Source organism: Esox lucius, chromosome 1 (assembly GCF_011004845.1).
Source record: "Esox lucius isolate fEsoLuc1 chromosome 1, fEsoLuc1.pri, whole genome shotgun sequence".
NCBI lineage: Eukaryota > Metazoa > Chordata > Actinopteri > Esociformes > Esocidae > Esox > Esox lucius.
This window is the reverse complement of record NC_047569.1, coordinates 4622764-4638276: the sequence shown is the minus strand read 5'-3', so window position 1 is coordinate 4638276 and position 15513 is coordinate 4622764. Positions and strand designations below refer to the sequence as shown.

The 15513-nt window shown below is 42.0% G+C and overlaps 2 protein-coding genes across 7 annotated transcripts in view; both read left to right on the top strand.

Annotated features, from left to right (window-relative positions):
- The window catches only part of LOC105005600 (syntaxin-1A), a 152362-nt gene that overhangs the window by 65786 nt on the left and 71063 nt on the right, over positions 1-15513 (top strand). The gene's annotated exons all lie outside the window — the stretch shown is intronic.
- On the top strand, positions 12608-13650 carry LOC105020927 (diacylglycerol O-acyltransferase 2-like). The gene has a single exon (XM_034291627.1). It carries the CDS (start codon positions 12608-12610, stop codon positions 13586-13588), a length of 981 nt encoding a protein of 326 aa, XP_034147518.1. The 3' UTR covers positions 13589-13650.

Sequence of the window (15513 nt, the reverse complement as noted above, 5' to 3'; positions counted from 1 at the left end):
TATGGGGTAAAAGCTGCGAAATATCCTAATGTCTTACTAGTGGACCCTCGTTAAAAGTGAAGGTCTGGAATCATTGCCAGTCGCGATCTGTACTCCAGTGACATGTTAATACTTCACAGGGATATGTAGTGGTGGGGTTTCCTTAAAAGCAGGTTTGAAGAATGTCCCATGCTGGAGCTGTTGCCAGTCAGGATTCTAACTGTCCTTGACTGCTGCGACGTAAACCGGCTTTGCAGTGTTGAGTAATTAAAGACTAGTTCCTCGCAACTGGCCTCATTCTAGAACTAGGAAACAGGTATTTGGTGCAGTAAAATAAATTACTTTACTTTGACTTTCAGGTGGCTAAGACTTTAACACAGTACTATCGTAGAACTGAGCTACCCATATACACTATATGGTAGTACATGGTATTGTATTGTTACAAAACTAGTAATTAGCTTGAATTTTGTAGTACTCTTTATGACTAAAAGGTCTCAGGTCTTTTGTCACTTGGTTGATGACATGATTTGAAGTGTTGAATGTCAGCACTCGGGGGTCAACAACCTTTGTCTTTGTCGGTCAAACAGTCCAAGCAGATTAGGGATTGTTCAGATGTTGAACGGGCTTGATTAGGCTATGTGTTTTTAAACAGTCTGAAGTTCAGAGCTATGGCATTGGGGTGGGTGGGGCTAGCAGTCTAACCTGGGCCTCCAGTACACATATACTGTTGCAGCATGGGTTCAAACATTCCCTCCTCTGTTTTTATCAAACCTCATGAAAATCTACATCAGTGTTTTTCTAATGTTTTTAAAATGACAAATCATCGTGACCAAAAAGGGGTGTTTTCAAGATGTACAGAATTCCTTTTAATTAGCATAGCCAGTTCTGCCAGGAAACCCATGTGGTTATTGGCCAGGGATGCGTCAGCTGATTTCGGAATGCTCCAATCACATTATCAGATTTCTTACTCGTCTATTTAATTGTCAGGTTACTCTGGCTGATATTCTGATCAAGCTAGCATGCGGGTGAAAATCTTCCCATCAGCCCTGCCTCCAGCTGATTGGTTCTGTGTTTCTTTTTGCTGTGGGATCAGTATTGCATACCTTGCTCATTGCCTATGTGGATTGCTATTAATAAAATTATGGTGATGTAATTGTTGGTAGTATTGTATGCATGATCATGTAATGGCAGTGAGTTACCCCAGGGGAATAGAACCTATTAGCTGTCTATAGATTTTAGGTTTTGCAGTTTGTCACACTGACGTCTGGAAGGGATTCACTTGCATGTTGGAGGCAAAAGAACCATAGTTACTGGTTCTTTGAATGGAGCGGAGCCCCATAGAGGGAGCTCTGCTCCAATTGGTTTACCCTCACTGCGCTACGTCAGCCAGCCAGAGAATTTGAATGTACGCACTCAAGAAGATAGGCATGTCTGCTAAAACTCATAAACATTTCCAGGTGCACCATTGAGAGCATCCTCTCAGGCTGCATTACTGCCTTGTATGGCAGCTGCTCTGGTGCTAACCGCAAGGCCCTCCAGAGGGTGGTGAAGTCTGCGGAGTGCATCATTGGCTGCAATCTCCCCTCTGTGCAAGGCATCTATCATACATGATGCCTGTGGAAAGCACAGAACATCATTAAAGACTACAGCCACCCAGGCTATGGTTTGTTACCTCTGCTGCTGTAGATGTTATTGGAGCATCAGGTTTCACAATTCCAGACACCCCATTACCAGCAACACTGATCTACAACATTGCAAGTTAGCATTTTGTTGATGTATTCACTTATAGACACTACACCACTTATATTTATAATATTTACGATTTCTATTCATACTGTCCAAATTCCCATTTATACATTCTCTGGAACTGCTTCTCAAAGTCAGTCTCTTTTATTGTCAAATGCACCAAATAACGTTGTTCTGAGCAGTGAAATTCATAGGACATGGCACGCAACATCTATACAGTAAACATTAAGAAAGATATAAAGCAAAAAAAATTAAGAAAATATACATAACAATGTAAACTAGCAGCATTATAGTTTGATTTTATGATTGATTTTAAGTCCAAAATCAAAACCATGATAGATATTGAAATGGGTTCCTGTAAATTATTTGAATCTTGATCTTAATTGGAAGGATGGTAATTTATGTTTATTTTGTGATTTTATGTACTGTAACTTCTTTGTGCTGCTATTCTTGGCCAGGTCCTCTTGAAAAAGAGTTGTGGCTAACCTGGTTAAATAAAGGTTTAAATAAAAAATTAAAATAAAAGGAACCAGGTAAGCCTAGTTCGGCCATCCTGTGATTAGAAGTGAATGTTGTTGCCCTCACTGGATTCAAACCCATGTGAGAGGCTGCGTTTTAATCACTACACCATGAAGCTAGATGTATGCTGAGGGTTGGTATAGCGTCTTGACATTAGATCATTTTGTCTCTCATTAACATCACGCCTAGTTTGAATATTTCGCTAGACACCCCTCCTCTTTTACTGCCCATGGGGTTGTGATCTAGCCTATATTACCCCAAAAAGCATGCACGGATGCGTACTTCGAAAATCCACCAGAAATAGTTGGAATATAACCGTAAACAATGACATTTTAGAGTTGTGGCCGGTGTTCTTCTATCCGGATACATAATTTGCTTTGACTGTGGAGAGGCTTGAGTCCCCTGCGTGAGAGCCCACATCTCTACCCACTACACTATTTAACAAGCTAGTCAGTTGCTCACTCATTCACTCAGTTTGAGACATTTGCTCTGTTTTGCCGGCTCCACTTATGCAGTCCGGCAAAAAAATATTAAATATATAAATACAAGTGTAATAGTACCTATTAATGTATATTAAACTATTATATTGTACATTGAATGTACATAGAAAGACATCAGAGCGTTTGACATTTTCATGTGATCATAGATCAATGTTGCTGATTAAGAAACCTTATGGCCTGGGGTAAAAACTGTTTGTGAGTCTGGAAGTGTGTGCCCTGATGCTCCAGTAACGTCTACCAGACGGCAGCAGTATAAATAGACCATAGCCTGGGTGGCTGTAGTCTTTGATGATGTTCCGTGCTTTGCCAGGGCATTGTGTGTGGTAGATGCCCTGCACGGAGGAGAGATGGCACTATTCAGTATTGTTCTAGTCAATATTGTTATGTATATATTTAGTATTTTTATTTTTTGCTATTATTTTTGCTTTATATTTTTCTTAGTTACTGTGAAGATGTTGCATGCCATATCACAAGAATTGAATTTCATTTTGTCGGTTTTATCTCAGAGCCAGAACACACGCCTTCCCAGCCTGCCACAACCCAGCGTGGGCTTTGACAATACCAAGAACACAGATGGTGAAAGCACAACCACAGCCACATGCCCTAAGGGAGCCGCTCTAAATCAAAAACTAAAAGGCGGGATCTTCAAAACACCGGCTGAATTAAAAGTCAGGACGAATGGCTAGATTGCTCTCCTAATATACAGTGGGGAGAACAAGTATTTAATACACTGCCGATTTTGCAGGTTTTCTCACTCACAAAGCATGTAGAAGTCTGTCATTTTTATCATAGGTACTCTTCAATTGTGAGTGATGGAATCTCAAACAAAAATCCAGAAAATCACCTTGTATGATGTTTAAGCCATTAATTTGCATTTTATTGAATGACATAAGTATTTGATACATCAGAAAAGCAGAACTTCATATTTGGTACAGAAACCTTTGTTTGCAGTTACAGAGATCCTGTAGTTCTTGACCAGGTTTGCACACACTACAGCAGGGATTTTGGCCCACTCCTCCATACAGACCTTCTCCAGATCCTTCAGGTTTCAGGGCTGTCACTGGGCAATACGGACTTTCAGCTCCCTCCAAAGATGTTCTACTGGGTTCAGGTCTGGAGACTAGTTAGGCCATTCCAGGACCTTGAGATGCTTCTTACGGAGCCACTACTTAGTTTCCCTGGCTGTGTGTTTCGGGTCGTTGTCATGCTGGAAGACCCAGCCACGACCAATCTTCAATGCTCTTACTGAGGGAAGGAGGTTGTTGGCCAAGATCTTGCGATACATGGCCCCATCCATCCTCCCCAAAGAATTATGTTTCCACCTCCATGCTTCACGGTTGGGATGGTGTTCTTGGGGTTGTACTAATCCTTCTTCTTCCTGCAAACACAGGGAGTTGAGTTTAGACCAAAAAGCTCTATTTTTGTCTCATCAGACCACATGACCTTCTCCCATTCTTCCTCTGGATCATCCAGATGGTCATTGGCAAACTTCAGACGGGCCCGGACATACGCTGGCTTGAGCAGGGGGACCTTGCGTGCGATGCAGGATTTTAATCCATGATGGCGTAGTGTGTTACTAATAGTTTTCTTTGAGACTGTGGTCCCAGCGTTCTTCAGGTCATTGACCAGGTCCTGCCGTGTAGTTCTGGGCTGATCCCTCACCTTCCTCATGATCATTGATGCCCCACGAGGTGAGATCTTGCATGGCGCCCCAGACCGAGGGATATTGACCATCATCTTGAACTTCTTCCATTTTCTAATTATTGTGCCAACAGTTGTTGCCTTCTCACCAAGCTGCTTGCATATTGTCCTGTAGCCCATCCCAGCCTTGTGCAGGTCTACAATTTTATCCATGATGTCCTTACACAGCTCTCTGGTCTTGGCCATTGTGGAGAGGTTGGAGTCTGTTTGATTGAGTGTGTGGACAGGTGTCTTTTATACAGGTAACAAGTTAATACAGGTAATGAGTGGAGAACAGGAGGGCTTCTTAACAGGTCTGTGAGAGACGGAATTCTTACTGGTTGGTGGGTGATCAAATATTTATGTCATGCAATAAAAATCATATTTGTTTTAGATTTTTGTTTTAAATTCCGTCTCTCACAGTTGAAGCGTACCTATGATTGAAATTACAGACCTCTACATGCTTTGGAAGTGGGAAAACCTGCAACATCGGCAGTGTATCAAATATTTGTTCTCCCTACTGTATACACTGCTGCACTCATTGGCTGACACTGAGTGCGTACATTTAAATTCTCACGCTGACTGCCCTAGTGCGGTAAAGGTGAACCAATTGGAGCAGAGCTCCCCCTTTGGGGTGGAGTTCCACAAAATAGAACAGCAACCAATGTTACCAGTATGGAAGTAATGACCAGAAACAGTATTTTAAATATGCATTGTAATCCTCATAACTAGTAGGCACTTGTACTATTTAAATCAATCTAACTATACTGAGCCCTGTTGCCCCAAAGCGAAACAGTGTAGCAGCTATTCTTGAATGGGCCGCATCATACTAACATCAGCAAAAAAATAGCCTAATAAATAATTAGGATTATTGTGGGGATCATGTTGTGACACTGTGCTAATTATCTAATTGGAACATTTTATGTTGTTTTGATGTGTTTGGGCGGTGAGGACATTTGCTTGCATCCATCATATTTTTTTCTGACCAGCAGTCCTCAGAATGTAAGGGTCTGTTGCTGCGTAGCATACTGTGAGTCACGTTGACATATCCATTACAAGGGGTAGTGTAACCACTGAGTAAAACCATTATGTACATAGGCGCTGCATTCATGATGCCGGTTCTCTTGCTTTAATTTCTTTGCCAGTTGTCATTTTAGTTTCAGTAGTCACAATTAAACATAAAACATTTCAACATGGCAGGCTTTCAGTTCACTTGATTCAGGTTTCATACACTATGAACATCATTATCTGTCTGCATGTTTGTTTCTTTCCATGTTAGCATTGGCTGTGTGTGTGTATTCACGAGGAGAAGTGTTAGTCAAACATTTCTCCATTGAGTGAGTACACAATTCAAATTGTCTATTTATCATGAAACCCTTGATTAATCATTCAGTTATGCTGCTTTAGGGCAACAACACATTTGTGGAATGCCTGGGGGGTGCTTGCAGGGAGATTTGAGAACCAATGTGCCTATGTTACATCTCCCTGTGAGACATGATTGGTGTGGACAGCTGATGCATGGATGGGAGCCGATCAATAGGACAAGCAAACAGGGATAACGGTCAGTGTATTTACCCTGCAGGCTGGCTTGATAAAGGAGGAGAGGGGAAAACAGGAGAGGGGTTAGGTGGATGGGCTAGACAGTTGGAGAAACCAAGGTATAATATAGGGCTGAGATTAATTTCCTCAGAGTCCAACCCCAAGCTCAACGCAAGGGACGAAGGATGGAGAGAACAAGCAGGAAAAGACAGAAAGGTGTACATCTGAGATATCAGATGAGCTCTGAGTCAGATGTACAGTAACAGTCAAACGTTTGGCCACACCTACTCATTCAAGGGTATTTCTTTAGTTTTGCTATTTTCCACTTTGCTATTGCAAAGTAATAGGTAAAACATCATGAAATAACACATATGGACTTGTGTCGCCTAGAATGCATTTGAATTATCAGGCTTTTTCACAAGTTAATTTATGGAATTTCTTTCCTAAATGCGTTTGAGCCAATCAGTTGTGTTCTGCTATTGTAGGGTTGGTATACAGAAGACCATCATTTTGTTTTACTTTAGTAGTCCATATTATGACAAGAACCGCTCTAATAAGCGAAGAGAAACAACCGTCCATCATTACTTTAAGACATTATAGTCAGTCAGTCAAAGTTCAAGAACTTTAAAACTGGCCTTTAGACTAAATTCTAAAATATAACTTGCCTTCTTTAGACTAGTTGAGTATTTGGAGCATCAGCAATTGGGGGTTCGTTTACAGGCTCAAAATGTCCAGAAACAAATAACTTCCTTCTGAAACTTGTCAGTTTGTTCTTGTTCTGAGAAATGAAGGCAATTCCATATGAGAAATTGCCAAGAAACTGAAGATCTTGTACAATGTTGTGTACTACTCCCTTCACTACGCAAACTGGTTCCAACCAGAATAGAAAGAGGAGTGGGTGGCCCCGGTGCACAACTGAGCAAGAGGACAAATAAATTGGGGTCTATACAGGCTATTCACAGGTCACAGGTCCTGGCCGTTTAATTAAATAGTACTTGCAAAACACCAGTCTCAACATCCACAATGAAGACGTAACTCCAGGATGCTGGCCTTCTAGGCCAAGTTGCAAAGAAAAAACCTTATCTCAGACTGGCCAATAAAAAGAAAATATTAATATGGGCAAAAACACAGCCACTGTTAGGGAAGATTGGAAAAATGTACAGACAATCTATGTTTGAGCTGTTTGAATCGCAAATAAGAACATTCTTTTTCAGACACAGACCAAATAAAATGATGCTGGAGGAGAGTTTGACACATTTGTACAGGGTAAAAGGGATATTGAAGAAGGAAGGCTATCATGCCATTTTGCAACTCTATGCGTCCCTGTGAATGTCCTACAACAGGACAATGACCCAATGCAGAACTCCAAACTATACAAGAACTATTTAAGGAAGAAGCAGTCAGATGCTATTCTGTCTATAATGGAGTGACCAACATAGTCATCGGATCTCAGCTCTTTTGAGATGTTGTGGGATGCGCCTTAGCAAGCATGGGATGAAATCTCTTTAGATTACCTCAACAATCTGACAACTAGAATGCCAAAGGCTGTAATTGTTGCAAATAGAGGACTCTTTGACAAAAGCAAAGTTTGTAGGACTTATTTTAATAAAATAACAATACTTCTAAACTTTTTTCTATTCAGTTTGCTATATTTCCAATTCAGACTCATTTGATATATGTTTTCATGGAAAACAAGGGTATTTCTAATTGGCCCCAAACACTTGAATGGTATTTTATGTTATTTCATAGTTATTATGTATTCACTTTATTTTACAGTTTGGAAAATACAAAACATAAAGATATACCCTTGAATGACTAGGTGTGTCCAAACTTTGACTGCAACAGTGACTAGGAAATACTTCCTAGAATGGCAGAAACCTGGAGAGGTGTGGTGAGTCTGGGTGGAGACAGTAAGAATACATGGCCATTAGGGCAAGATTTCTGAACATGTTCATACGTTCAAATAAAACAAAGCAACAATAAATGTCTTCACCCCCATTGAGAACAAAATGTTGAGAACAAAACAACCATCAATGGAAACCAAAATCATCAACCGTTTGAGGGCTGGATTCAAACTCACCAAAAATCTAAGTAAACAATTGAAATCACAGGCTTTTCCAACTTGGGTTTATTTCATCACAGCAACTCATAATGTGACTCAGTAGTGTGTATGGCCCCCACATGCCTGTATGTACTCCGACAACATCTGGGCATGCTCCTGATGAGACGGTGGATGGTGTCCTGGAGGATCTCCTCCCAGACCTGGATGAGGGCATCAGTGAGCACCTGGACAGTCTGTGATACTACGCGTCGGATGCACCTATATATAACGTCCCAGAGATTCTTGATTGGATTCAGGTCTGGGGAATGTGAGGGCCAGACAGTGGCACCAATGCCTTCCTCATCCAGGAACTGCACACTCTGGCCATATGAGGCAGGCCATTGTCCTGAACCAGGAGGAACCCAGGGCCCACTGCACCAGCATAAGGTCTGACGATCGGTCTGAGGATTTCATCCTTGTACAGTCAGGGTACCATTGGCTAGCACTTGGAGGTATGTGCAACCCTTCCAGTATGTGCCTCCCCAGACCATCACTGACCCACTGCCAAACTGGTCATCCTGGATAATGTTGTAGGCAGCATATCGTTCACCATGGCGTCTCCAGACTTTCATGTCTGTTACATGTGCTCAGTGTGAACCTGCTCTCATCTGCGAAGGGAACGGGGCACCAATGGCGGACCTGCCCATTATGGTGTTCTCTGGTGAATGCCAATCGAGCTGCACGGTGTTGGGCTGCGAGCATAGGTCCCACTAGAGGACTTTGAGCCCTCATTCCACCCTCATGGAGTCTGTTTGGTCAGAATTATGTACACCAATAGCCTGGTGGAGGTCATTTTGTTGGGCTCTGGCAGTTCTCCTCCTGATCCTCTTCGCACAAAGGAGCAGATACCATTCCTGCTACAACCCTGTCCAGCTCTCCTCATGTAACGGCCCATCTCCTGGTGTCTCCTTCATGCTCTTGAGATTGTACTGGGAGACACAGCCAACCTTCTTGCGATGGCATTTATTGATGTGCCATCCTGGAGGAGCTGGACCACCTGTGCAACCTGAATGGGCTTCAGGTACCGCCTCATGCTACCAGTAGTGACAAGGACAGTAGCAAAACGCAGAACTAGAGAAGAATCAGTCAGGAAGGATAAGTGGAAAGCAATTCTCTGTAGCCACCACCTGCAAAACCATTCCCTTTTGGGGGTTGTCTTGCTGCTGCCTCTCCAGTGCACCTGTTGTTACTTTCATTTGCACCAAAACAGGTGACATTGATTGACAATCGCTTTTGCTTCCTAACTGGACAGATTGATACCCCTGAAGTTTTATTGACTAGGTGTTATACTGTAAAGATTGTGTTCCCTAAATTTTTTTGAGCAGTGTACAGTACAGGCCAAAAGTTTGAACACACCTTCTCATTCAATGCGTTTCCTTTATTTTCATGACTATTTACATTGTAGATTTTCACTGAAAGCATCAAAACTATGAATGAACACGTGGAATTATGTACTTAACAAAGAAGTGTCAAATAACTGAAAACATGTCTTATATTCTAGTTTCTTCAAAGTAGCCACCCTTTGCTCTGATTACTGCTTTGCACACTCTTGGCATTCTCTTGATGAGCTTCACGAGGTTGTCACCTGAAATGGTTTTCCAACAGTCTTGAAGGAGTTCCCAGAGATGCTTTGCACTTGTTGGCCCTTTTGCCTTCACTCTGCGGTCCAGCTCACCCCAAACCATCTCGATTGGGTTCAGGTCCGGTGACTGTGGAGGCCAGGTCATCTGGCGCCGCACTCCATCACTCTCCTTGGTCAAATAGCCCTTACACAGCCTGGAGGTGTGTTTGGGGTCATTGTCCTGTTGAAAAATAAATGATGGTCCAACTAAACGCAAACCGGATGGGATGGCATGTCGCTGCAGGATGCTGTGGTAGCCATGCTGGTTCAGTATGCCTTCAATTTTGAATCCCCAACAGTGTCACCAGCAAAGCACCCCCACACCATCACACCTCCTCCTCCATGCTTAACGGTGGGAATCAGGCATGTAGAATCTATCCGTTCACCTTTTCTGCGTCGCACAAAGTCGCGGCGGTTGGAACCAAAGATCTCAAATTTAGACTCATCAAACCAAAGCACAGATTTCCACTGGTCTAATGTCCATTCCTTGTGTTTCTTGGCCCAAACAAATCTCTTCTGCTTGTTACCTCTCCTTAGCAGTGGTTTCCTAGCAGCTACTTGACCATGAAGGCCTGATTTGCGCAGTCTCCTTCAGCTGGTCTCTAATCTGAGCTGCTGTTAACCTGCAATTTCTGAGGCTGGTGACTCGGATGAACTTATCCTCAGCAGCAGAGGTGACTCTTGGTCTTCCTTTCCTGGGGCGGTCCTCATGTGAGCCAGTTTCGTTGTAGCGCTTGATTGTTTTTGCGACTGCACTTGGGGACACATTCAAAGCTTTCCAGACTGACTGACCTTCATTTGTTAAAGTAATGATGGCCACTCGTTTCTCTTTACTTATCTGATTGGTTCTTGCCATAATATGAATTCTAACAGTTGTCAGCTGTGTATCAACCTGACTTCTGCACAACACAACTGATGGTCCCAACCCCATTAATAAGGGAAAAAGTCCACTAATTATCCCTGACAAGGCACAACTGTGAAGTGAAAACCATTTCAGATGACTACCTCATGAAGCTCATTGAGAGAACACCAAGGGTTTGCAGCGCTATCAAAAAAGCAAAGGGTGGCTAATTTGAGGAATCTAAAATATAAGACATGTTTTCAGTTATTTCACACTTTTTTTGTTAAGTGTTCATTCATAGTTATAATGCCTTCAGTGAGAATCTACAATGTAAATAGTCATGAAAATAAAGAAAACGCATTGAATGAGAAGGTGTGTCCAAACTTTTGGCCTGTACTGTATATGCCAGACCACGCCCACATTTTTAATGGTATTAATCTGACAAATATTGCTACCTTTGACCTTGACCTTTTACATCCGTCAAATCAGGTTTAACACAGATTAGTAATTCAGGCCCAGAGGAGTAGCTTATGTTTTAAATTCCCTGTTACATCAAACCCATGAGAGCTGGGAACTTGCAAAGTATTCATCTTCAGTTGTTTGTTAAAGCGCTTCAATCTGGCCAATCAGTAATTTAGCAAATGCCAGATGTCTATGGCAAGACGCATCATTCACCGAAAATGAGTTGCTATCAGGCCATGGTGTCATGTCTGTAGCATGACTTACGTGTGTACGCACACAGATACCCCCGGTTTTATTGTTTGGGACAGTCACGTTTATCACACTGACAGGCGCTGCTACAGTATCTGCCTAGCTGAGGGTCGCAATGGGGCCACTCTTATCAGGTTCAGAGGGACACAGCATTTTGATTATATTAGCCCATATCACCAGATTAAACCTACAGCGCATTTATCTCTGAAGCAATTTTATGTAATTGACAATACAGATTAGATTTTCTCTATGTATATATAAGTAATAGTACTTCTGTTTCATTTCTTTTTGTGCCAAATAAATGCAATGGTAGCAGTGTTTTGACTGGGGTGTGGGATTGGAATGGGGGGAGGGTGATACCATAATGAGTGTGGAGACAACTAAGATTTTTACTGACACACTTAAATGGCACAGTCCGGTGATTTGTGTGCGCATGCCCAAAGGAAAGAATGTATTTGGGGCAGAAATTACTAAAAAGGTTTTTGTCTGTTATTAGTTTGGATGAGATTTGTGTAGATATGCCGTCCTCCTTCTGAAACACAGGGGATGGATAGGGGATTAGCGTAATGCATCCATCTCCATAGCAACATTTAATAAAGGCAGTCTCTAGCAGTGCCAAATAGAGCCGGACTCTCCTGTAGTAAGTCAGAATCCCGTTGACTCTAGTTTTTCCTTCTCTTTCCAGTCAGATAAGTTTAATGGTCGATTGATCTGTTTTCCGATCTTAGCTTTGTTGAACACCTTGTTTTTCACCAGCTTGCTTCGTGTGTCTGTTGCCGTTGACCTTTCAGCCCAAGATGTTAAGTTACCAGGTTGCTATGGTTATAATGGATGTAAAAATCCCCACTTTCCTGCCCCCAAATGTGCTCCCAAGTGCATTCAAACCAACCAGAGTCAGCCTTTACTCTAATTTCTCCTGGTTCTGTGGAGCCTTTCAAACAAACGCACTGCATCTCAAGGATATTTCCAGTTAGATTTTGAATGCACGTCCACGCTTGAGTATAATTGGAATTAAAACATTGTAACTGACAGACATGGTTTTCAGACTTGAAAAAAATGAAAGTGAAAGAAATACCATAAAATACAGTAGTTTTGAGTTAATTATTACACTTGTCCTATGACATAGCTACTATTAACTTGTCCTTTAACTAATTTGAGGTAATGGACTCTGTCATGTTTATCTTTGGCACACTTACAAAGCAATCACTTTCAAAGAATCAGAGTAGTGGGAGTGATCGTTATCTCTGCAGTCTCACGAACTGTGATCAAAGTACGTCCATGCAAGTTGCTAGTGGTTGCCAGGCAGTTGTGCTTGTTCACCGAGTCGCTCTGAGACTAACTTGTGGAGAGCTGCAGAAAAGGCTACAGGGATGAGACAGGAAAAGACTCAGTGGAAGGATTTCCTAGAGAATATCTGTGTTCTCAAATGGATTTGGAGCTTCCTCCTCTTGGGCCCGGTTTGTATTGGCTTGATGGGGTATCTTATGTTTACTTCTCTGTGGCTGCTGCCTGTTCTCTACCTAATTTGGCAGTTGACAGACTGGCAAACACCTGAAAGAGGGGGGAGGAGGAGTGCATTTGTGAGAAACTGGACAGTTTGGGAGCACGTACGGGACTACTTCCCAATGAAGTTGGTGAAGACGGCAGAGTTGAATCCTAACAAGAACTACATTTTAGGCTGTCACCCTCACGGAGTCCTGAGTATCGGAGCATTTATCTCTTTTAGCACTGAGGCCTGTGGCTTTAAGGACCTCTTCCCCGGAGTGTGCTCTTATCTCTGCACTCTGGGCGGCCTGTTCAAGATCCCCCTCTACAGGGAATATGCAATGGCCACAGGTTGTTGTCCAGTCAGCAAGCCCAGTCTGGAGCATCTCCTGTCTAAAAGCGGGAAAGGCAACGCGGTTGTTATTGTGATTGGGGGCGCTGCCGAGTCCCTGCTGAGTCTGCCTGGGGTCAACACCGTGGTCATGAAGCAGAGGAAAGGCTTCGTCCGGATGGCCCTGGAGTCTGGGGCTGACCTGGTTCCTGTCTACTCGTACGGGGAGAACAACATATTCCGCCAGGTGATCTTCCCGGAGGGCAGTGTGAGCCAGAGGTTGCAGCAGCTCTTCAAGAAGGCCATGGGCTTTGCCCCCTGCCTGTTTGTGGGTGAACGCTGGTTCTGGATGCCTTACCACTGCCCTGTCACAACGGTTGTCGGAAGTCCTATCGCAGTGCCAAAGCGGCCTTCCCCCACCCAGGAGGACGTTGACCACTATCATTTGCTCTACATGGAGGCCCTGGCCAAGCTCTTCAGTGAACACAAGGTCGCTTGTGGTCTCTCAGAAAGCCACAATCTGAGGATTGTATAGAGACCAATTGGTTAGACTGACCGCATTAGGACATTATAAATGGCGGCCAGTGAGATGTTGATATCCACAATAACAATAAACTATATCTACTGTAAGAATGAATTCTTTGGAGCAATGCACATGCTCTGTGTGTAACAATTACTTAAGAAAGCCAGATCAGGCGTACTCCACATTTCATAGATTTATTAAGAAATATTGTTTAAGAAATAAAGTCTGAATATGTTTATTCAGACTTTTGCATCATGTTTATTCAGCTACCAACAACATCTGAGCAAAGTTTATCAGGGATTTTACAGTTCAGTCTCACACTTTAAATGCTTTTTCTAGTAGAGCTGTCAAGTACTGACTTTGTAATGCAGTACTGTATTACAAGTATGACTTACTGCTGATATCTCCAATATTAAATATCATTAAAGGACACAGAAGAGAACACATTGAACACAAAGATCAGCTATATAATAAAATGACAACACACACACACACCCGCATGTGTATAGCTACATACATAAAATAATACGGACTAGAAATTAAGTTTAATTTGATTAGAATAGAAAAAAATTGATTGGTTCTGATCCATAATTTAAATCAAATTTCCCGTTGTTTTAAATAATTGTCTGCTCTCACCGTCGTTAATTTACAGTTAGCAGCTCTAATTTCCGTTGGCTATTCTAGATTTCCTCTGAGTATTGTTCTCCTCCAATGTTTAATTTCCTCCATCTCGGTGCATGTGATATTCTGTGTCTCATAGGGTACATAATAAAACCAAAACCAGTTTCAACAAAACCTATGAAATATTAAAATAGTGCCAAAGCGGTTGTTATGGAACAGTTGTTATGGTGTTACATAAAAAGGGTTATTCAGCTTTCCCTATTGCAAAACTTTTTCCAGGGAGATTTTTTATGGTTCCATGGTATCTTTTGGTTCATAATAGAACCCATTGGGATCCTATGTAGTATCCATAATTGACCTGGATGCCAAATTCTCCCTGGAAACCAAGAAAGGGTTCTGCTACAGGAACAGCAAAGGCATCCTTTTAGGTTCTTTTTTTTTATTATTAAAGAAGATACAGACAATCAGGAATGAAGGCTGTGAGTTAAGATTTCATAACCACAAAACCCAGAGGGGCCTATTGCCATTATGCTGCAGCATGGCAGCAAATATAATTACAGATTTCTACTATTAATGTTAGGCATACAGTGAACTAGAAACTATGTATTTGAAGAGTGACTGAATATTTCTCCATAGAATGTCTGTACTTTGAATATGAAATGATTCAATGACTAGGTTTAAAGTGCAGGCTGCCTTTATTTTGAGGGTGTTTTCATCCATATTGTTTGAACCATTTAGAAAAAAAGATATACTTTGTACATAGTCCCCCAATTGTAAGGTAACGAAAATATTTGGACAATCAACCTAATATATATTTCTTAATTGACAGGTGTGTTTGTTTGTGTTGTTAGTACATAAACAACAAATTTGTCAAGGTCTTGTCTTGATTCTATGCTTTGTATTTGCATTTAGAGTATGTTTAGAGTATGTTGTCTGACAACATGAGACCTAACATGTCAAGCTGGCAAACATAAGGCAGATACATTAAAATAAATCAGTGAGAAACATAGTAAAATTATTAGGTGTGTTAAATTCTCCTGTTGGGTACATTGAGAAGAAGAAAGAAAGCACAGGTGATTTGCTATGGCAGATGATATGGTAAACCAAGGAAAATGAATAAAGTGGTTGAAATAGTATCAATAGTTAAAGGATAAGTTCGCTATTTTTGAACCTGGGGCCTATTTACAGACCATCTAGCACAGACCTGTGCAAACTACGGCCAGCGGGCCACATCCGGCCCTTTGTATGTCCCTGTCCGGCCCACGTAAGGCCAATCATAAGTTATAGAGATGTACCGAAAACTCGGCCACCGAATA